The sequence below is a fragment of the Nyctereutes procyonoides genome, unplaced genomic scaffold, assembly GCF_905146905.1.
Source record: "Nyctereutes procyonoides isolate TBG_1078 unplaced genomic scaffold, NYPRO_anot_genome, whole genome shotgun sequence".
Taxonomy (NCBI): Eukaryota; Metazoa; Chordata; class Mammalia; order Carnivora; family Canidae; genus Nyctereutes; species Nyctereutes procyonoides.
This window is the reverse complement of record NW_026575030.1, coordinates 33,337,129-33,359,993: the sequence shown is the minus strand read 5'-3', so window position 1 is coordinate 33,359,993 and position 22,865 is coordinate 33,337,129. Positions and strand designations below refer to the sequence as shown.

The 22,865-nt window shown below is 41.8% G+C and overlaps 2 protein-coding genes across 3 annotated transcripts in view; one reads left to right on the top strand and one right to left on the bottom strand.

The window, feature by feature from the left end:
• Nucleotides 1–22,865, top strand: part of CD96 (CD96 molecule) — a 90,136-nt gene that overhangs the window by 17,165 nt on the left and 50,106 nt on the right. For both annotated transcript variants that reach the window (XM_055316229.1, XM_055316228.1), the window contains exons 3-5: nt 1,028–1,152; nt 9,907–10,114; nt 13,130–13,185. In XM_055316229.1, the coding sequence (XP_055172204.1) occupies nt 1,028–1,152; nt 9,907–10,114; nt 13,130–13,185 (389 nt within the window). The remainder of the gene's footprint in view (nt 1–1,027; nt 1,153–9,906; nt 10,115–13,129; nt 13,186–22,865) is intronic.
• ZBED2 (zinc finger BED-type containing 2) lies at nt 18,684–21,060 on the bottom strand. The gene is made up of 2 exons (XM_055316230.1): nt 20,970–21,060; nt 18,684–20,729 (listed from the first exon to the last, which is right to left on the bottom strand). Exon 2 carries the CDS (start codon nt 19,919–19,921, stop codon nt 19,268–19,270), a length of 654 nt encoding a protein of 217 aa, XP_055172205.1. The 5' UTR covers nt 19,922–20,729; nt 20,970–21,060; the 3' UTR covers nt 18,684–19,267.

Below are 22,865 nucleotides of genomic sequence, written 5' to 3'. Positions count from 1 at the left end.
GATTTTTAGAATATCTGGATGATAGAGTTCATTTATAAATTATTCTTTGATATTATTATAGTTTAGTCATAAACACGTATGTGTGTGTCTATGACTTACCCAAAGAGAGGCTATGAAACTGATATTTATCCATTATTACTAAGAAAGAAAGAAAGAAAGAAAGAAAGAAAGAAAGAAAGAAAGAAAATAGTCCATTAATAATGCTTCTTCAGATTTTCCTTATATATTTTTCTGTATCAGTCCCTCTTTGGAGGAATATTTATAAACTCTAAAAAGACAACTCATAAAGGCAGTAAGGCAGCAAAAAGATTGATAAATGTCAGAGTTTGGCAGGAGAGAGGGATGAATAGGGAGAGCACAGAGGATTTCTGGGCAGTGAAACTATTCCATGTGATACTATAATGGTGAATACATGTCATTATACATTCCCCAAAACCCGCAGAAGGTACAGTACCAAGAGTGAACTCTAATGTAAATAAGCTGTGGACTGGGGGTGATAATGATGTGTCAATGTAGTTTTATTGATTGTAACAAAAGTACCACTGTGGTTAGGGGTGTTAATAGTGGGGGAGGTTGTGCATGCATAGGAGGCAAATGTATGGGAACTCTCTGTACTTGCCATTCAATTTTGCTATGAACCTTAAACATCTCAAAAGAAATTGAAACCTATTAGAATGTTTAATGAGACAATTAGAGGCTAAGTTATAAAGTTTTATATTCTAACTAATCAAGAAAATATGGTCTGAAGCCTAATTTTGGGGTTAAAGCAAAGGAACATACCAAATAGTGAGTTGGATTCTTTTAGGGTAGTTTCTCTGTATTTTTTCAGTGATAAGGAACTTTCTGATTCTCAGTGGTCCCATTTTGCCATTTATACAATGAGGAATGTAGTGGGGTCTTGCCTTGACAAAGGTCTGCGCTGAGGGTAGATGAATCTCTCCATTAAAACTGTTCCTGTTTCTCTCACAAAAAGCATTTTATAAACCAATCACATATTCATATCTCTTCCACCTATGTTTTGTTACAGTGACACAAGATGAATGGGGAAGCAGCCATATAATGGAAGTATGGTTAAATCAGACTCTGGAAATTCCATGCTTTCAAAATATCTCCTCAGAAATTTTGTCTGAGTCCACCTTTGCATGGTTGGTGGTAAGTGTTGCCCTTTTCGGTGAATAACTGCAATGATCTTTAAATATTAATGAAATAAAAATGAATAACAAGTAATAATAGGGAAGAAAGCACACTAGTGAAAGGTTGGGGACTGTTGGGGGAGGGGAAGGAGGGAGGGCACTATGATTCCTTCCAGTTCGGCAAGCCTTTGGGTTTATGAAGGCAGTTATTTAAAAATTAGTTCCTAAAGGTTAGTTTCTATTTCAAGCTATATACCAAACCATGGTTATAGAGAGAAAAAAGTGTGATGGTGCCCCGGAGAGAAGCCAAATCCAGCAGAAACCTATACACACAAATATTTGTTTTATAAACAACATATGCAGGGGTAGAAACCCCTTTTCCTAGAACCCTTGCTACTGCATCCTGGGGAATACACAACATTCCTTTTGATGAGGAAACACAAACCCTCAGACTTACGAGATATTGGCAGAAAACCTACATGAGAGAAGCAGGACTTGTATGAGAAGCAACCACTCAGCAGCAATTTCAGTTTTATTATTGCCGCAGGTTGTGGCATGCCCATAGATGTCATGTTTTCTGACTTAAAAAGGAGAAAAGAAAAGACAAAATAAAAGAGAGAGATGCCTGGGTGACTCAGTGGTTGAGCATCTGCCTTCGGCTCAGGGTGTTGATCCTGGAGTCCCGAGATCGAGTCCCACATCAGGCTCCCTGCATGGAGCCTGCTTCTCTCTCTATGTCTCTGCCTCTCTCTGTGTCTCTCATGAATAAATGAAATCGAAAGAAAAGAAAGAAAGAAAGAAAGAAAGAAAGAAAGAAAGAAAGAAAGAAAGAAAGAGAAAGAAAGGAGGGAGGGAGGAAGGAAGGAAGGAAGGAAGGAAGGAAGGAAGGAAGGAAGGAAGGAGCCAAAAGTCTAGACTTTCATGAGAAATTTTCCGAGGCAATTCAACCAAATGGCAGCTAGCTGTGATCTAAATTTATAGTAGACCTCTAATATTCTTAAATTGTTTGATGACATGAGACTAACACAAAGATCACCATCAGCACAGTTTTGAGAATCACACAATGGGGTGCATATTTGGATGATCCAGAATATGATTATAATAATTTTTAGACTGTCATCAAAAGGAAAACACAAGATTTAAAAATTCTTGCAGAACTCCTAGATCTCCATGAATGTAGTGGCTACTACAGTTTGCAAAATACCGTATCCACGTAAATGATAATTCACATTTACAAGTTACCGAAATTTTTGAGGACTGTCTTGGAAACTAGACCCCTAACGCACAGAGATTTTTCTGAGGATGTGCCAAATCCAAAATAATGGGCTTGCAAGGAGGCCACAGAATGCAACTTACTAATGAGTTTTCACTGTCTAGATATTTTTTGGATAGTCAGTAGGATGAAAAGAAAAAAATGTTCTGAAATAACTTTCCCAGACTGTTCTAAAATCTATAGTGTCTCCTTTGTCATCTGTCAAAAACCACTTTTCCCCCTTTATAGGATTTGGTTTCCAAAATGTAAGTCTTCCTATCATTAGTATGTCTATCATTAGTATAAGGCAATTGTTGTTAAAGCATGATATAGAGTGGTTCTCAGAAAAAAAAGTTGAAAAGAGAAGATGATCTCAAGAGGCCAGGAACTGGCCCTACTAAACATTACAGCAATGGAAGTGCATCGTCTGTACTTTGTGTTATTCCTATTTCCCACCAATGGGCAAACATTTACACTCTAATTATCACAATTTCACTATCAAGGGGAATAATCAAGTTTAATAATAATAAATAACAATACAGTTGAATAAAGCTTGACTGCAGAGATTTAGCCTGGCTACTGAGCTGATCTATAGTGTTCTTAACTTATCTAAAGATTAGGTTATCTGTTTTTCCAAGCAAGTGTCAATACTTCAGCCAGCCTGTGTCTTTTGTGTGACTCTGAGCTTCTCCAGGTCTAAACACAGTGCCTCTCATTGAAAAAAATCCCTGGCATCTGGTTTAGTACCTAGAACACAGGCACTCAATAAAGACTCAATAAATAATTGAATAGATCTGTTTCTCTTTGTCCCTTTCCCCCACCGTCCTACTCACTGGCCTCATATTAAACTGATGGTCACTAAATTCATGCTGGTTGGTTATTGAGCAACTCATTAAGTATCAACAACTAGATAACTGATAAGGCACCTTCTATGTTGTAGTTGTCTTCAAAGAAACAGAGAAGGCTATGCAGATGTTATCTGTGGATCCTGCCAGGACATTTAGGATAAATGAGGGACGGAGAGAGTGCACCTAAGGTCACACAGTGAGGCAGTCCTAAACTTCCAGAACTTCCAGCCATGCTGTCACTTTGAAGAATGCACCATGATACAGATAACTTGAGGAATCATTTTGAAAGCAACGTCTCTTCAAAGGGAACGTTGTATTGCCAAATGTGCTGAGTAAATTCCTACTGCGCATTCCCTTTTTAAATGTCAAAATCTATTTGCTCTTCCAATTTACATCTGTGCTCCACACTGTTGGCAGCTGTGGGATTCAGCAGGTCTGATAAGAAACCATCTAATGTGCTCGTAGTAGGGAATCAACTGCAGCTCTTCAAGTCATGACTGTCGCAGATCTTCAGAGGACACAGATACCCCCTCAATCCATATTTCATTCTTTGATCTCTTGTTAAACTTGCAATAATAATCACAGTAAGCCAGTTGTTCTTAAAAACATAATTCAATATGCCTTTTAGAAAAAGGTTAAAGAGTGGAGGTGGTGAAGATGAGCTGAGTATAGGAGCCTGCCAGGCAGCTGCCAGGTGCTCCCCCTGCCCCCCGACTTCAAGTGCCTCATTGAGCCCTGGAAACAATTTTCTAAGCCAAAATAATTTTAATCTAGGTCACTGAAAAACAAAAGTCATGTCTTCTTGTATGTGGGATTTTGTGAACTCTAATTCTTGTAAGGAAATTAGGAAAAGGCTATCATTAGGATCCTCAGTTATCATAAAAAAGTATTTGCCTTGTGTATGGGATCCCATGTAAAGGCTTTGTTAAATGTGCTCATGGGGGCAGCCCGGGTGGCTCAGCGGTTTAGCACAGCCTTCAGCTCAGGGTGCGATCCTGGAGGCCGGGGATTGAGTCCCACATCAGGCTCCCTGCTTGGAGTGGAGCCTGCTTCTCCCTCGGCCTGTGTCTCTGCCTCTCTCTCTCTGTGTGTGTCTCTCAGGAATGAATATAATGTTTTTTGTTTTGTTTTGTTTTTGTTTTTTTTTTTTTTTTTGTTTTTTTTTTTTTTTTTTTTGCATTTGAGGAAGTTACATGCCAGGATGGTGACTATACTGAAGTAGGAAGTCATCAGATGCAAATTGCATATCCAACACTCATCTAGCATGAGAGATAATTAAATAAACATAAAGAGTTAATCCTTCAGGGGTCACTGAGAGCTTATGTATATGATGGGATGATGAATAAGAAGTCATAGGAGCTTTATGTTTGGATGGTGTGCAGTTGGTAGATAAAGGACAAGTAATAGTTTTTCCAATTTATGTCCTGGGGCACAAATATACAGTCATCTGGGAAATTCTATGGGCTTATTCTGGGAGCTTCTAAATACAAGCCTAATATTCTGTTTCCATTCCAAGGTATCACCCTGATTTTCTACAGCATAAATTTTAATTCAGTCCAACAAACATATATGAATCTGTTTTGAGTGTTAGGTCCTGCAGGGATACACAACCATATCGAATACATTTCCTGCCATGAAATACAGCTTTAATAAAAACATAAAAAATGGCAGCCGAGAGGGAAAATAGTTTGATTCTGTGTAAATGGACCTGGAAAAGCTTCTTAGGTTATATTTGAGCTGGATGATTAAAGAAGAGTTGGCCAGCAAACATCAGACATGTACTATACCAAGACCCTACGACCCATGAGTACAAGTTGGTAGTGGAGGTGGAGAGAGGTATCAAGGAAACATTTGTTTCCAAAGTTGGTGGATAAAGAGAAACCCATGATTTTTTTTTTCCTTTAAAACCATGAAAAAAAAGGAGAAGGCCGTATCAGATTCAAACAGTTCAATATTTGTGATAAGGTACATAACTAAAACCCAGATGCTTATATTTCTTTACACTTCTCTCTTTAAATATATCTTTTCCATATACTCTTCTTTAACATTTGTAATGTTTCATATTTAAGTAAAAAGTGAACTGGCATTATGAATGATGTTGGTTTCCCATGCCTGTGGGAAGCCTAACTATTCGAAAAACAAAACTCACCCTCTACATGATGGCAGTTGACCCTAATTGCCTTCACTGTAATCAGAAATAAAGTGGTAGCCAACCCACAAAGGAGTGACAACAAATTGTGATGATTGGAAAAATATTGTTCCGGTGCTCTACAAAGTAGACGTGGGGACCTTTTGTAAGCAGCCTGCTTTCACAGCACTGACTGGATGGAAAATATATGGAAGAAATGTGAAGAGAGGAAGCAGTCTGGAGATAAAGAAGTAGCAGTTGGTATAATTAACAAAATTTATTGAATGAGCTCTATACGCTCAACGCCTGCCACATACTGTGGTCAACACAGCCAGGTCTGACATGGCTCAGGCCAGCCTGGAGATAAGATGACATCACTGAATCAAAAGGTACCAAGCTCTCTTTTCTTCATTGGAAATTCCGGTTCTAGTACAAAACCAGCCTTCACAAATTATTTTAAGCTTTGTCATTAAGGTCATTAAGGGACATATAGGAAGAGTTTTTCATGATTCAGTATGACCCTGCCAAACCCGCATTAGCTGATTATTTTATCCAACTGCTGCCCAAAATTTCATTACTTACTTATTTCTCTTCAATGGGTCCTGATTTTTTTGTTTTTCTTGTGAATTTATTTTTCTCCTCAAATAGACTATAAGCAGAAAAGGCAAGGACTGTTTGTTCTACTCCTGTTATGAGGCTCAATATAGCAAAATCATTAACAGCATGACTTTTAGGAGGAAATTGTTGTTTTCAAATACTGGCTCTGCCATTTACTAACTGTGTGACCTGGGAGCTGGAATTAAGGTTAAGTGAGCAAGGCCCTCTCCTTCAGTGCAAAATTTAAGGGACTGCCCCAAAATCAGTGATTAAGATATATAATTTAATTAAATATTTTTAAAACCAAAATTTAGGGGAGATGTGTTATAAACCAAATATCAAAATTTTAAATAAAGGTAGGCTGTTGTTTGTCTGTCTTGAGACCCTGGTATGCTGTTCAAGGAGAAGTATTTTCTAATTAGCTTGTGGTTTCTGGGACTTCATGGTATTATGTCCCCCATGGGCACAACTTTACATAGTCATAAAAAATTCTTTTTAATGATAGATTTAGATTTTTAATTATAGATTATAGATTTTTAATTATAGATTTTTCATTAATTTTTCCACTTGGTCAAAATATGGGAGAGTAAGAAGTGCATATAGGTGCACAAGTTTTTCCTTTTGTCTCAGAATTCAGTGTGACTTTGGCTGTGTTACCTAAGTTTTAGTTCCCTCATTTGTAAAAGGGAATGATTATAGCCTGACCCCATGGTGGTATCATGAAGAATAAATAAGGTAATACAAACTAGATAGCTTAGCCTAGTACCTGTACACCATACATATTAAAAGTTAATCTTTAAAAGATCGATTTTATGACTCTCCATAATTCTTTAAGTTAGCCTTGCAGATGGTGAATTCTTAGGAAATAAAGACTGATCATCAGTGAGGCTGGAGGACAGTGCATTTGTGTTACTTGAGTATGTATTGAGTGTCAGGACAAGCATAGGGATACCATGTAAGCTAGTTCAGTCTGCATTCCTCTTTCAATCATATGGGTGCTCCAACTGAGAATCCCAATAAGTTTTAGAAATATTTATTACTATTTTTTCAAGTGATCATTTTTTTTTCTTTGAAGAACAAGAAAAACACACAAACTGGTAAGAAATAAAAAGACTCTGTCCAATACCTCTTACCAATCTGTTTCCAGCAGACCAGGTTGCCTAAAATCATTATTATCAGGTAGGAATTGAGTTATACTCTCTGACCCCTACCACCAAAAACTGGATCAATATATCATAAAAGAGCTCTTTCAATAAACAAATTGCCCACACCTCTGTAATCTGCAATTTGTATAATGGCCTTCAGCTTCCTGGAATTTCTTTTAAATTTTTCATTTCAGATCATCAGAAGAAAATTCTTTTTATTGTTTTGTGATGGTTTTGGTTTTTATTAGTACATGTTGTCTCTGGGACTTAAGTGTCTCTGGACCTGGGCATTTGTGCTTTTTGATTCTGTGACATAAGTACGTTCTTGCTTTGCTTGACCTTTGCACAAATTAGTTAGCCTTAGTATGCTGGGGACTTTCATAAGGAATAAGTAAGACTCGAAAGAACTTTGCACAATGTCTAAAACATAGTAAGTGCTAAATAAATTTAAGCTACGATTAATAAGAATATAAAATTTTAGTAGTGGTTATAGCATAGTATTATTTTCCCCTCTCCCAATTCTAGATATTTCATTGTTTGCCTGGGCTCATTCTTTCCCCACCTCTTCTCTCATTTGCTCTGTGAAGGTGGCCATTCATGTATAGGTTCTTGCCTTGGCCCCCTTTATAACTCCTCCATCAATGAAACTACCCTGGCCAGCCACAGGAAGCTGCACAACAAAGGAAAGGCAGCTTTTGTCTCCCTAGTCTCCAACCTCAGGCTCTGATTGCCCTTCTACCCACTACAAAGTAACAGATGGAAATGTTCCAAGTGGGGAATCATTTACTGAGTGACCAAAAAGCATTTTGAACTCTAAGATCTTCTCAAAAACAGAGCCTGTGCGTGAAGCCGGAGCTGTGTAAGTTCGTCAGTTGTGTAGACCTGCAGGGGGAGCCTGCTTCCTTAATTATTGGCCTCCAGATCAGCAGCCATTGAGTGAACTACCTTCCACTTTCTCTGCTGTCACCACCCAATAAATGCTAAGGGCTCCTTTCAAGACCTCTGTCTCCAGGATACAAGCTCTCTCCCTTTAGTTTTCTGTGTGCTTCTTCATTAGGAAGATAGCAGCACAGATCCCTAGGTCCTGCTTCATGGGGGATATGTACATTGTTTCAGGAGGAAATCTTGAGCAGGGTATCATTCTTTGCAAGCCTTACTGTCTATGTATCTGTAATGTAAGGCTAATTATCAATCCTAGTCATATGCACCTAAAGAATCATGTCTTACAGAAGACTTTCTACTAAATATTCTGGAAATGCCTGTCTGAACTATTTAAGAGGTTTGCCTTTGTGTTTCTCCTATTTCTTCTCCTAGCTCATACTTGAATTCTCTCTTACCTTCCATTTCTACTACTCTGAATCTGTCTCTTATTAACAGACTTAAGCCAGAGATTTCAATGGACAGAGTTCTGTTTTCAATATTTTGTGACTTCTTCCCCCCTTCAAACGCGTTGCTGTTCAACATTCTTCATCTTAGTTCCCTTCATTTCCCCTTGATTTCTGCCCATCATGATTCGTCTGTTGTTCAGAGTTAGACAGTAGTTCTCAAACCTGGAGCCTTTGAGGACCTTTTAAAAAATGCCCCAGCCTGAGTCTCATCCCAGAACAACTGAAGTAGAATCTCCAGAGGAGAGACTTTGTGCATCAGAATGTTTTCAAAGCAACTCAATTGAGAATATTGGGTTATACTAAAGAAGAATGAGGGCATAACCCATCCTCTACCCTTGTGCCCCTGAAGAGTCCCCTCCTCACTGCCCCTTAGCACATTTACTGACACTGACCTGCATAGTGATCTTGTCCCTGGAAATTCTGGCTATGGCAAGAATGAATAATAGGAGCTTTACTTCACACACCCAAGAAAGGATATGGAATAGAAGAACCAACTACTTCAAATAAACTCTGATTTGTGTAACTCAGATTGATTAACGTTTGCAGTCTACCCTTTAGGTGTCCTCTTTGAAGGTAATACAGAAATAAGGCCAGGGGGGTAAGGACCATGAGTAGAAGGTGCCTAGGGCACAAAATTTAAGGAGGCACTTTCAGGTGCCCACCCTCTATTTCCAAGCCCCTGAGAGTGAGTGCCTCCTGAAATGTTATGCCCTAGGAGCCTCTTCACTCATCCTAGTTCTGACCCCAAGGAGAGCTAAAATGAGACCTTTTCTAAAGGGAAGGTGGGATGGAGGACAACTGTAATCATCCAGTTGAGGTGAAGATTTAAAAGAAAGCTGATACAGTACATGTTAGCATCAAGATTTTTTTTAAGATTTTATTTATTTATTCATGAGAGACATGGAAAGAGAGAGAGAGAGAGAGAGAGAGAGAGAGAGAGGCAGAGACAAAGGCAGAGGGGGAAGCAGGTTCCATGCAGGGAGCCCGATGTGGGACTTGACCCCAGTCTCCAGGATCACACCCTGGGCTAAAGGCAGTGCTAAACCTCTGAGCCACCTGGGCTGCCCAGCATCAAGATTCTTGAACTTAAAATGAGAACTAGTATCTTTCATTAGCCTCCATTGCTAATGAAACTTCCAAATCCCACCGCCTGATATGCAGCTTATGGAAAGTTAGGAAGGGGAAGTTTAGTCAGAAGAGCATCAAGTTTTTATTCATGTGAGGAGGGGATGACTCTAGTTGTCAACTGAAAGTCAATTGTAAAGATCTTGAGTCTCTAGTAACATACTAAATATTGATTCTTCATTCATCATCTCTTTTTTCCCATGATATAAATGAATTAATGCATGTGGAACGTCTAGCCCAGAGCAGGCATGATTGAGTGCTCAGTAACTGGTAACTGTTTCCTTCAGCAGGAGGGTAATGGAATTCAGGAAACACGTATCACCCAAGGTCACGCCATCAGCAATTCCACATTATTTAAAGACAGAGTCAAGCTAGGTATAGACTATACACTCTGCCTCTCTCCAGTCCAAATCCATGATGATGACCGGAAGTTCTCCTGCCACATTATGGTCAGACCTGGCAAAATCTTGAGGAATTCCATCACAGTCAAGGTTTTTGGTAAGAGTTTTTGTTCTCTGGACTTCCCTGCCATCTTCCTGTCCATTTCCCGTGCCTGGCTCCACCCTGGAAAGAAAGTGCCCTATTAACTGGAGAGTAGCCCCCCGGGGTAGCTATTCTAGAGCTCTGTTTCCCTTGGTACTGTCATTCATGGTAGGGGTGAGGATAAGGATAGGAAGTTAAAGACTAATGATTGAGTTAATACAATAAAATCACACAGAAAAGCCATAGATTGGCCAGTTTTCTGGTGACCACTCCTTATTTACAACTCTAATGTTTCCTGAGAATACTGGAAATCTCTTTAATTATAACTGCCAAAATCTAATTACTTGGTTGTCTAATTGCCTTGGTTGCTTGCTGGAGGAAGGCGGAACTGGGACTGTGAGAAAACGAAAATGATAAACACAGCTCCAAAGAAACTGCAGGGGTCTCTCCACCCCCAGCAGGGCCAGCTCCTCCTCAAAGGAGCCTGCAGGGATGGCCCTCTGTCCCTGCATTCACAGAAGTGTGGAGCCGAGCTGACATATCCACTGTGGCCTCACGCAAATTGCACAGACTCTGCAGGGAGTAAATTTGGGGGAAATGTGAAAATCCTACACAGTGATGCATGGCAATATTAATAAATCCAAACCCCTGGCTTTGTATTTTTTTAAATCTTTGTCACCATGAACTGTATTTTTTTAAAAGTCATTTTTAAGTGAAGGCAAAAAGAAAAAGCAGTGATGTGGATGAGCAACTAATTATTTTCGCAAATGAGGTAAACAAAATAACTTCACAAAATCTAAGGGCATGAGCTTCTAGATTTTTCCCTCAGTTCTCTGGATGACTGGACAGGTGAATAATCTTTGTTTTTACTTAGAATCTTATTGCATTATTTTTAAAGGTCAGAGAATTAAGTATTTTAAGGGAAACACAGTCTGTGGGGCCTAAAGATGGAAGCAGCTACAGCCACAATTTCTGGAGTTTAAGGCTCTTGCTTATAGCTCTTCCTATATCTCTCTCCAGCTTGCCCTCTCTCCCCCTCCCCCCCACCATCTCTGGGCTAAGAGATAATCAATCATGCCTGATGATCAGGTTTGCCTATGGAGCCTGAACAGTGCCCTGTGAAGAAGTGGGAAAGACTGTTGATCTCTCGTGGATATCACCGTCCACTCACTTACTGGGGCATGACTGTCTTCAACCCAACATGGAACTGACTCATCAGGCCTGACTTTTAACAAATCAATGAAGGCAGCCATCCAGGATGTGAAAAGAAATGTCGATTCTAAGGCGAACTATGTCCCATTTGACCAAGGGTTTTTGCACCACAACTTGATCTAACTGCATTGTCAACCCTTAAACCATGCCCCATACCTCACGGCAGTAGATACTTCCATCTTGGTCTTGAATGCTTTTCACTCTTTCACATCTCGCTCTTACGGCCCTTTTGTGTCTACGTCGGCTCTGTTTCTACGTCTCTGTTTCTTCTTTGATCTCCTTTCAGTGGATGCTCAAAAATGTGAGAGTCTGTCTGCTTGTTCATTAGATTTTCCCTGCCTTCTGGCTCTCCCCTTTAGCGAATGGGCCAGCCAGGCTGTGCTTGGCCGCTCTCATCCAGTCCTTAGACTATTTGCATATGCCACCAAGTGTATACGATAGTGGCCCTGGCATGGAAGTAAAATACAGACCTTACAGAGAACCCACTCAGCATCCCTCAGTGATCCCTCAAATAGAACAAGCCAAAAATAAAAACTTGAAAATCTTGAAATAAATACCCAAGCGTAGCACAGACCCACACTAGCTTGGATGCCCTAAATCCAGCTTATTTCTTCTTCCTAATAATGCCTCCATTTTCTAACAGTCCAGAGACCAGAAGTTTCCACAGCTTGCTTGCTACTTCGTGCCCCTCTCTCACTAGTCTCCTTTGACTTTACTTTCCTTAGCAGGGAACCTGCCGTCACAGGTTTGCTCCTGCCTCCTCTTACGCCCCAAACCTGATTGTTTGAGCCTCAAAAGGAATGTCTTTCTAGTACCTTTACAGCTTTTAGTAACTGTTCTTTCTTTAACATGTTTCATTCCAGTGGTATCTGTTGCCAGTATGAAGTCAGAATACCCCTCCTCCTGTTAGTGTTTTAAGGTGTATTTTGATTTGGGTTCTCCTGGAAGAAAACATTGAGACCAGAATTTGAGTTAAGTTAATTTCTTTGAGAAGTATTTATCAAGGGAAATCAGAAGAGGGGTGGAAAAGCTGAGGAAGGGAAGGCAGATAATGAAATGTATATGATCATGCGTGCCAGTTTCCAGCGTGGGCTGAGAGCTCATTCCCACTGGGGAACTCTGAAAGAACACACATCAGAGTTCTCCCAAATAAAGGCAAGGCAGTTGGGGTATTATCCACCAACGCCCCATCTGTTATCACCATTAGCTCTCTAGACTTCCAGTTTGCCCTACTTGTGGACTAAGTGTGCTCCCATAAGTCCTTAGGAGGTAGTCATAGGTGTGCCCAACGAGAGGACTTCAACATGTAGAAGTTAGTGCCAAGTGAGTATAGCAGACATTGACAGCACCTGCGACAGGCTTACTGTTCCTCCCCTGGTTCATAGACAGCTCTTCTGCCGTCAAGAACTGACTTGAAGCCCCTTCAGTTAAACATAATGTACTCGATGTCTGTTTTGAGCAGGGCACTGCTAAGTGCTAGAGATAAAGAGATGAATGAAGCAGCCTGAACTTCAAGGCACTTACGATCTAGCAGGACATCAAAATCACGGAAATATTCTCTGGTGTTTTCTAAGATCTGTATTTTCCATGAAAATGTAAATTTCCTAAGGTCAGTGAAGTTGATCTGTCCACTTTTCCTCAACATCTAGCATACTGCTGGGCACACAGTGGGTATTTAATAAATATTTGATGAATGATGAATCTTATGTGTATGAACTCATGCGTGCACATGCACGCACGCACACACACGCACACACACACTAGTGGCCAGGTCCGATGACTGTCAATGCCACTAACTATGTTTTATTTGCCTTTAAGCTAAGCCAGAAATCTCCATGATCACGGAAAATAACTCTACGGATGTCTTGGGAGAGGTGAGTCACATTAAAGCCTTTGAAAATCTATGGTATTATAGATTACCAAGGGATGTTGGGTTGCATCATTGTCCTGAATGTTTTCTCAAAGGACCTTACTCCTTGGCCCTCAGCCAATTAATTTCTGGTGCAGAAGAAGGGAAGCTGAGTTAATCCTAGAAACCAAATGGGCATCCTTAGTTTCTGACTTCGGGCTCTTAGAACATGTGATCTCTAATCCTTAGTCCTTAAGTTTTCTGGAAAAATAGTCTCAGTTGTTTAAACTTCTCCTTAATAAAAGTTAGAGAGGATAGAAAGGAAATACTTGGACAGAAATCAGTGTGAATCCTGGTGTAAGAATAAGGCATTTGCTCAGCTGGCATTTAATTTGCTCTAATCCATTTCCTGTACCAGCCATCCTATAGTTTTTATTTGGAAGTAACAAGAGGAAAGATGCTTTTCTGTAATTCCTTCAGAACCCTGGCTATTTCTCAGGCAACAGAAGAAAAGGCAGGTGAAATAGGAGAGTAGAGTAGGGCCGTCTGACTTCAGTTTCTTGTAGGTAGTTCCCAGCCTCAAGTCACTGGGATCTGGGCTCACTTGCCAGTTCTTCTTGCTGGCTGTGACTTAGGCAAATTATGTCAACATCTTTGTCATCAGTTTTTCTCTATATACGAAGAGGAGAAGAAGGGTATCTGCATATTGTTGTTCTTAAGAATTAAATGAAATCATGTATAGAAAGTTCTTAGTATAAATAGGGCATATATTAAATGCTCAATAAACATTATACTTGTTATATTGTTATTACTATTAGTGTTAATCAGCTGTCTTGGGACCTTTTGACTTAATTCAAGCTTTTCAAAATCCCAAGTTATAAAATAAATATTCCCATGAATTCTCAAACACTTCTTGCTACATGGGAGGAGAGAAAATTACGCTCATCTTCTAGTTTCTTCTAGTCCTAAGAACCCTAAATAAGTTATGATTTCTGATCCTGTTGAGTGTCAGTCATTTAATTTGACAGCTGCATACAAACCATAGCTCAAATGCTGTGGGATGGCTTCAGATGAGCATATACTTGTGTCTTCTGTTGATTTTATGTATTCATCTCTTAGATGATTGCTGTTGTAGTCCTGAGTATATAAAAAAAAGTCTTAAAATTTTTGGTTCTTCCACAATTAATTCCAATTAAACTAGTGGACTTCATTTCAATAGTTTTAAATAAAACAATCTAATGGCACAGTGTTTGATGGATATTTTTGTTTCTTATAAGGATTTCTTGAAGGTTCTTTGTGCCAGTGTTTACAGGTAGTAAGAATTCCATCCAGAAACAGAACCTTAAGGTTGGATCCAAGAATTCCAATGAAAAAGAAAAAAGGACTTTCTCTTACATATTATCAGATTTCCTCTTCTGTACACATGCTTACCTAGGTTCTGACTAGGCAAAGTCAGAGAACCTTCCTTCCTAGGGAATTAGTGAATAATCTCTCACTGACTCTACATAACCAGTGACAGGATACAGCTTGCCTGTGGATCTTTTAAGATTTTGCCAAACATTAGTAATTCCTTTCTTTAATATTCTTAGAGTCTCTATTGTATTTTTAATAGCTTCTTAACTCTTCAAAGTCCTTTCACATGCTTTTATCCAGTGATGTCAGTGAACCTCTGAAAAAGGTAGGGCATCAGCCATTTTACAGATGAGAAATTGGGGCCCAGAGAGTCTACACAACTGACTGAGTCACTAATAAAGGGCAGAGCAGGGATGAGAATTTAGCATGCCTGGTTCCAGGCAGGGTGGTGTAATAAGAGGGGCCCCAACGTTCAGGGGCAGAGAGAACTAACGTCAAATCCTAATTTGACCACTTCCTGGCTCCATATCTTCACCCAGTAGTTAACCTCCATGAGTCTCAGCTAAGTCATCTAAAACTGCTATCAGGATTAATATTTCACAGGATTCTTAGGTGAACTAAATTTATGCACATTAATGGAGTACACTGCACATAATAGATGTCTCGGGAATATTTCTTTCCTCCCCACTATTAATCATTCACCTATTCTCTTTTACCCATCCTTTCATCTGAATAAATATTCATAAATCTCCTGTGTGGTTGATTTTTAGGAGACAGGGTGGGATAGTGAAGAAACAGAGCATGGGTTGTGGAATCCAGTTGCCCTGGGTCTGTATTCTCCTCCATCACTTATTAACTCTGGCCCCTGGGACCTCGATTCCTTAGCTTCCTCATCAGTGACCCGGGAGAATGATCCCAACCTCCCAAGAGTGATATAAAGATCAAATGAGAGAACATACGCAAAGTATCTATCATCTGGCAACCATAAGTGTTAGTTAATGAATGGTAATTTGTAACCCCATTTTTATTCCTTAAAAATTAACTAATTGGGATCCCTGGGTGGCGCAGCGGTTTGGCGCCTGCCTTTGGCCCAGGGCACGATCCTGGAGACCCGGGATCGAATCCCAGGTCGGGCTCCTGGTGCATGGAGCCTGCTTCTCCCTCTGCTTCTCCCTCTGCCTGTGTCTCTGCCTCTCTCTTTCTCTCTGTGTGACTATCATAAAAAAAAAATTAACTAATTCAACATGCTCATATTGGCTGCCTACTATGTGTTACGTATTCACTACACCAGCAGCCCTTGGTGTTAAAGTAATAGGGATTCGGTCAGTTATGTTTTCCAGCATTACTAAAATGATAAAGTTTATGCTTCATTGGGTTTTCATGAAAAATAGAAAAGCCTCCACACTTTCTAACAATGATGCTTCTTTGGCTTAGACATGCCAGGGCTGTCCAAGGAGAGTGTCACACCTGTGGGTGTCATATTCTTGTGAGTTCCAGGGCCAGGTTTCACCAGCGCTCCAGCATGGCCCACAGCATCACCCCCACAGCTGACATGGAAAGACAGTCTTTAACTGAAACCACTGGGCCCCTTCACATAGGAGACTTTGTATTTGAACAAAAGATGCTGTCCCAAAGAGCTGTCAGCCCACAGCCCCTGGCCCTGCATGCCCACCCTGATGATCCAGCAAAAGAAGGCACAAGAGAGATGCATGAAAACTCCAGGGTTTACTCAACAGTTTGGTCTTTCCAGGAGCCACATATGTCTTTATTTGATGCCTGTACTTTGTGCTTTAACTCCATCTGTGGGTCTCATGCTCATTACTCTCTACCTTTATTATGTTTGACAAAAGTTAGGTGAAAAAAATATATAAAGATAACTACCTAGCATGAAACAGGAAATAAAAATATTTGGGGTTAAAATATCTGAGAAGGGGGTGCCTGGTTGGCTCAGTTTGTTAAGTGTCAGATTCTTGATTTTTGGCTCAAGTCATGATCTCAGAATCCTGGGATCAAGCCCTGTGTCAGGCTCCAGGCTCAGCTGAATCTGCTTCTCTCCCTCTGCCCCTCCCCGTTCATATGTTCTCTCTCTCTCTCTCTCTCTCTCTCTCTCTCTCTCTCTCTCTCTCAAATAAATAAATAAATCTTTTTTAAAAGATGCCTGAGGACACCTGGGTGGCTCAGTCGGTTCAGCATCTGCCTTCAGCTCAGGTCAGGATCCGGGGTCATGGTATTGAGCCCCACAGAACAGGGAGCCTGCTTCTCCCTCTCCCTCTGCCTGCTGCTCCTCCTTCTTATGTGCTTTCTCTCTCTGTCAAGTGAATAAATAAAATCTTTTTAAAAATCCCTGAAAGGGTATTTTAGTGCTGCCTTCAGCCCAGGGCATGATCCTGGAAACCCAAGATCGAGTCCCAACGTCCGGCTCCTTGCATGGAGCCTGCTTCTCCCTCTGCCTGTGTCTCTGCCTCTCTCTCTCTATTCATGTCTCTCATGAATAAATAAAAATAAAATCTTTAAAAAAAAAGAAATTAAAAAATGCCTGAAAATGAAGAGAAGCTAAAGTCAATAAGTCTGTGAAGCAGACACCGTAATCTAAAAGTACACATTACCATTCAGCTGCATGGCTCTGGTGGCTGTTTGGTGATTTTAACTGTTGCTGTTTATTTAATTGTGATTTTGCAAAGCCTGAAACGTTGTGGACTCTTTGTCCTTCTTAAACTCCATTTCAAATGTATATGTGTGTGTTTAAGATTAGGTATTAGAGCTGCTTTTCTTCTCCTTCCATCCATCCCTCCTTTCAACTTTCTACCATTCCTTCCTTTCACTCCCTTTCTCCCCCTCCTTCCTTCCTCATTCCTTTCTTTCTTGATTTCTTATCTTTTCTCTTTTCTTTTCTTTTCTTTCTTTCTTCTTATGACCCAATAAGGATCTGATTTCCAAGGTCCAGCCATGGGACTCCCAGCGGTCATCATCATTTGCAGTGGTGAGTCCCTGAGCTTTCACCCTAGCTGGAGAGGGCCGTAAAAATGGCACCATACCCCTTTGGGAAACCATATGGGAGGTGAAATTTTTAATATCAGGCAGGTTTCTAGAAAAAGGGGAAATTATAAGCCTGTAGTACAGTCTGGGTTTTTCACAAGCTTGTGTTTAGACTTGTGCTTGTTCCACAGACAGCTCACAGGGAAGACAGATCTGGCTGTTAGAACAAGCACTAAAAAGGGAGCCATATACAGCTAAGGATGGAGTGTGGCAAGGAGCCATTATTATACATACCAGGATCTTGTCCACTTTCTGGAAGGTTGATACCCATAAAGGGCTTGGGCCTATTTACAAAATAATGAGAGACTGTGTTTGTTTATTAGCTCTTGTCTCCCTGCCAGCTCCCACTACGGCTCATCCCACCCCCAATCCAGTGAAAACAAATAATAGATTCCAGAAGAATCATTCAAAATAAAAGCCCACCCTAGCACAAAGGCCACAGTCCTTGCTGGTTGGTTTTATTCTACTCCTGAGTGAACAAATTAGGCATATCCTCAGCAGCCCACAGAATTGTCCTCTCCCTATAGACTATTAGCTTCCCTTTTTTCAAAGCATCTCTGAGTATTTTAAAAATGAACATTAAAAAAAAAATCAGGGAACAATGGGCATGCAGCCAACATCTCAAAGGCAGGGATAAAATCTAAAACCTACTGCTCAAATGAATGAGTGGTCTGTGGGAACAAAAACAAAAGCAACTTAAGTGTTAAAATGGACCTCAGGACCTAGGAAAATGTCCTTCAGTCTCCTAGATAGTCATGGTCTCTCATCTTTGCATGGTGATTTTTTGGGGGGATGGGGAGGAAATCTGTCTCTTCTGTGGCCACACTTCTCTATCCCTTTTTCTTTCTTTTTTAGTTTTCTGCCTCTGTTCTTTGTTTCTCCTTCCTCACCCACCTCCCTACATTTCTCTTTTCCTTTCTGAGTTTCTCTCATCTCTTCCTCATGAACTCCCTCTTCAACAGATCTTAATATGATGTTGGATTATATTTTAAATATTTACAAATAAGTTTCTATATCCTCTGTTCTTAACGTTTCATTTGAGTGAGTTGTAAAGTCTTTAATTCTCTCTGTGCTGATTACACACTATTTACATTTATGTTAAGTTGTTGAAAAGATTTACAGGATTCAGACAGGTTCTGCTGGTGGCACAGCTTTAATATGAGCAGGTGGCACAAGAGAAAGATGGGTCCCAAGATCTCAGGCCCAAGCTTCGGTGTCCTTCCACAGCGGGGCCCCACAAAACAAGCTCTGTACCCAGTTCTCAACTCACCACCAGGATGGGTGCAAACGCAGGGGCCCCAGGAAGCCTAGGCTCTGCTCCTGGTGTCACCTGTTAGAGTGAGCTGGTCACATAGGCACATTCCAGCTACCCCACCAGCCTCAACTCTCAGAACCGTCACCTCCACCAAAACCAAGTGCTGAGCATAAATCCTGTTATTTTCACTCATCAACACTGACAAGATGGTACATTCTGCACCCAAACTCGCAGACCCATGGTGGCAAAACAACATTTATCTTCAGTCAATACATTTTTACGTTTTGATCAGGACAGCTTCAGGAAACCTGTAGAAAGGTGTTTGGTCAACTTACACCTGCTGAGAGTAACTCATACTATGCACGCTTTCTCTTAAAAACAAAATACTTTCAACTTAAGCTAAAGTGGCTCTTTGCTGTGAGCCTGAAGTCTGTGTTTTCGGAACAGATACCTCCCCAACTGATTAAACAAAATGGAAGGGATGAGCCACGGCAGGCTGCTCTTGCTCCCTCTGACAGGCTTCCTTCTCAGCCCTCACCTTCCACTTCATCTCCAGGATGGCCCTCTCTACCTCCTCCAGGGCTCGCTCTCTCCTTTCCACTGCCCTCTCCCGCCATTCCACTGCCCTCTCCCTCCTAAGCACCTCCTTTTCCCTCTGGCTGGCCCACAGAGCCAGGGCCCCCACCTGCTCCAGGAGCCGGGCCCAGTCGCCCTCAATACCCACGGGGAGCTGTGGCCCCTGGGGCCTCGGGTCCTTGCGCTGCCCCACCTGACCATGGCCAGTCTTCTCCAGCTCCTCTCTATGCATGCTCTTCAGATGTTTCCACAAGGCTGTGGTGCCCACGTTAACCCCAGGGCCACGACTCACCTGCCTGCCACACAGGCGGCAGGTGGCATATTGGTTGGGGTGGTGGCCAGCGCGAACGGGGGCCAGGTGGAAATACTCCCACACCTCGGAAAACCGGGTCCCCTTGTTGTGCGGCATAGGGGTGGGCATGGTGCTCACGAAAGGGCCAACCAGCTCTCCCTTCTCACTGACCACCTCTTCCTCCTTCATCTCTAGGTCTCCCTTTGCCTTCATCCTGGTTCCCTCCTCTTCCTCGTCTTCCCGCCTCATCCTGTCTCCTCTTCTACGGCTTTCCTTGAGCCCAAAGTCTTAGCTGAACCACGGCTAAAGTGAAATGAGTAATCGGGAAGGGCCTGTGGTGACTCCTGGGGATTCACAACAATGGTCAAAGGCTGGCCACACCTGAGTGGCGTGATGTTGCCTCCTTTCCGCTCCACGGGAGAGTCAGGGTGAGTCAGAGCCACGCGAAATGGCCTCTGAGGCTCCCATGGACATTCCCCGCAGGCCCCAGATCCGGACCGATCCCTCCTTGTCTGGACCAGAAAGACAAAACAAGGTAGTCCAGCAGTTACACAGTTATTCAGTGACTTCGGTGTTCTCTACACCAACTGCCACCACGTGTGTTTCTGAATATTGAAAATTTTAGATTTTTCTCTTGATTCTCTCCTGGCCGCCTCCACTGGCTCTGTGCTCCGGGGTGCCTACAGACAGGTTTCAGAGGCTCTGAACCCTCAGGCTGCTCGGGACCCCCAGGGCTGGGGCCTCACCCCTTCCTCAGAGGAGGGAGAAGCAAGCACGGAGAGATGCTGTTGTGGGAGACACTTGCACTTCCTGAGAACTGCTGCAGTGGGCAGGCCAAGCTCTAGGTAATAAAGTTCCCAGTGTGTGGGGTCAGTTTGCCCCTAGAGAGGTCCCTCTGGGGCTGCGGTTCTAAGAATCCCGAACAGCAGGCTTAGCTATTTTCAACAGGAGGAGCTGGCTGGCACAGAGGAGAAAGAGGTGGAGCACATCTCCGCAGACTTGTCCCCCGACCGTCCTCAGCAAGTAGCTTACACTGCACCTTCCCTGGCACCGTCACCTGCAAAGCCAAGAGCTGATAAGACCTTCTCGACAGCAGCGTACCCCAGGTGTTTGGCTCATTCATCCCATTGAAATAAATGGATGAGTCTATTACATTATTTAAAAAAAAAATAGCCTGACTTCTCTCTCCTTTTGGGGGGGTCATTTCTTAAGTGATTGAGAGCCTTATTCGTCAAACTTTGCAACCCCAAAGAGTTAGGAAATACTCCCACCCCCAACCCCATAAGTGGATACTTACAGGCAAGCAAGGCTCTGAACTGGTCTCTGAAGGCTTTGGGGCAGGATGAGTGCTCCTGCGTGCTGTGGGCAGTGGTTAGCTGACTCCTGCCCCCAGGAGGAGGGCACCGGGGGTTCCTGTTCCCTCCCACTTTCAGGGCTGCCTCCTTGCCAAGTGGGTGTGTCTCTACCTGCCCACACACAGATGCAGACTTTCTCTCCGCCCCCCTCCACCGCTGAAAAAAGATGTTCCTGGCACAGGGCATGGAGTAAAACAATAAATAAGTCAAGCACCTACAAGTCTTCCCTCTGCTTCCGGATAGCTAGATCATCTGGCCTCTTAAGCAAAGAAAAATATTTAAGCGGGGGAAAGGGTGAAATTTCAGCAGAGAATCCACATGCCTCAACGACATCTGTGCTTTCAAATATTTTGTCCAATTGTCAGACCGTGAGTCTCAATTTGGGGTTTGGAAACTATGGATGTTGTAAATACAGTCAGTGGAAAAGCCAAAGAACTTGCAGAAAAGGGAAGAATAAGTGAAAGGAAGCCTCCCAAGTTTAAAGAAATATGACAAGTTAGGAGACAGATTTAAGGTTGCTGGTTACTACATTATGTAACTAGAATTGGGAAAGCTGAATTGCTATTGGCTTCTATTCTCAGTTGGAGTGAAATAAAAGAATAGTCATAGTTTAAGCAAAAATTTTATGTTTACATAAATGCTATATTTTTATATATGTATATTCAGGAAGGAGAAGCTACCAAGAGGAGACAGGAACATCTTTTTTTTTTTAACTTTTCATCCATTTATTCATGAGAGACACAGAGAGAGAAGCAGAGACATAGGCAGAAGAAGAAGCAGGCTCCTCCTGGGGAGCCCGATGCAGGACTCAATCTGAGGACCTAGGACCTCGCCCTGAGCCAAGGGTAGATGCTCAACCACTGATCCACCCAGGGGTCCCGAGACAGGAACATTTAAAGAAGATGTCTGTGGAAGACAAATGCTTGAGTTATAGAAGAGAAGATAGAAACCACTATCTTCTATGCCAGTCCTCTATGGCAGAGTAGGAAACAGAGACAGAAAGATAAACTTTCAAGTGAAGCAAGAAGGTTGAAGGGCAGAAAAACTCTAAATAGCAATGAAGAGCTGTTAAACAAATAGTGGAATTTTTTTTTTAATTTTCCTCTTTCTAAACAAAAAAGCTAACATTTTTAAATGATTTTACAGAAAGCCCTTTTGAACAGGTTCTGCCCAAACTTAGGCGAACTGAATCTGGGCTGACATACAAATGGTCAGCGTTGCGGTATTTCGTCTGTGGAAAAAAAGGGAATGATCATTCTTACAGCCAGATTTGGATTCACTTTTCCTGACTCCTCAATCTTGTCATGCTCTGACTTCCCCCTGCTGGCTTCCCTCTGCTTCCAGGACAAAGTCCCACCCCACAAATAGGCCTACAAGCCCTTTCCATCTATCCACTACTTTCCACCACAGACCAACTGTGCAATCCAGGACCATCTCCTCCCTGTCTGCAAAATATAACTCTGTTCCATTCCCAGAGCTCACTCTTCTCTGCTCTCCTACAGAACTGCCCAAATACTTTTCACCACTTACTACATAATTATTTGTGCTATTGCTCACATATTCCATGTGTAACTTAGAATAATGTGTTGGAGAAACCAATTCTTCGGTTGTCTCATGGATGTAATAGCCACATGTTAAGTGAGTGAGTGGCGTTACCTTCTCAACAGAGGAATGTGGGTGTGCGCTTTTAGGTGTGTACACAGAGACTTTTGTCCATATTAATATCATATTTTTAAAATTTAACATGTTTTTTTTCTTACTCATTTGGAAGTTCCCAACCAGCGATAGCTTGGCTTGCTCAGCAAAACCATAATCTTGATGTTTCATAAGAGGTTTGA

Coding starts and splice junctions, on each gene's coding strand:
- ZBED2 (XM_055316230.1), bottom strand. CDS start 19,921: ATGAGGCGGGAAGACGAGGAAGAGGAGGGAACCAGGATGAAGGCAAAG.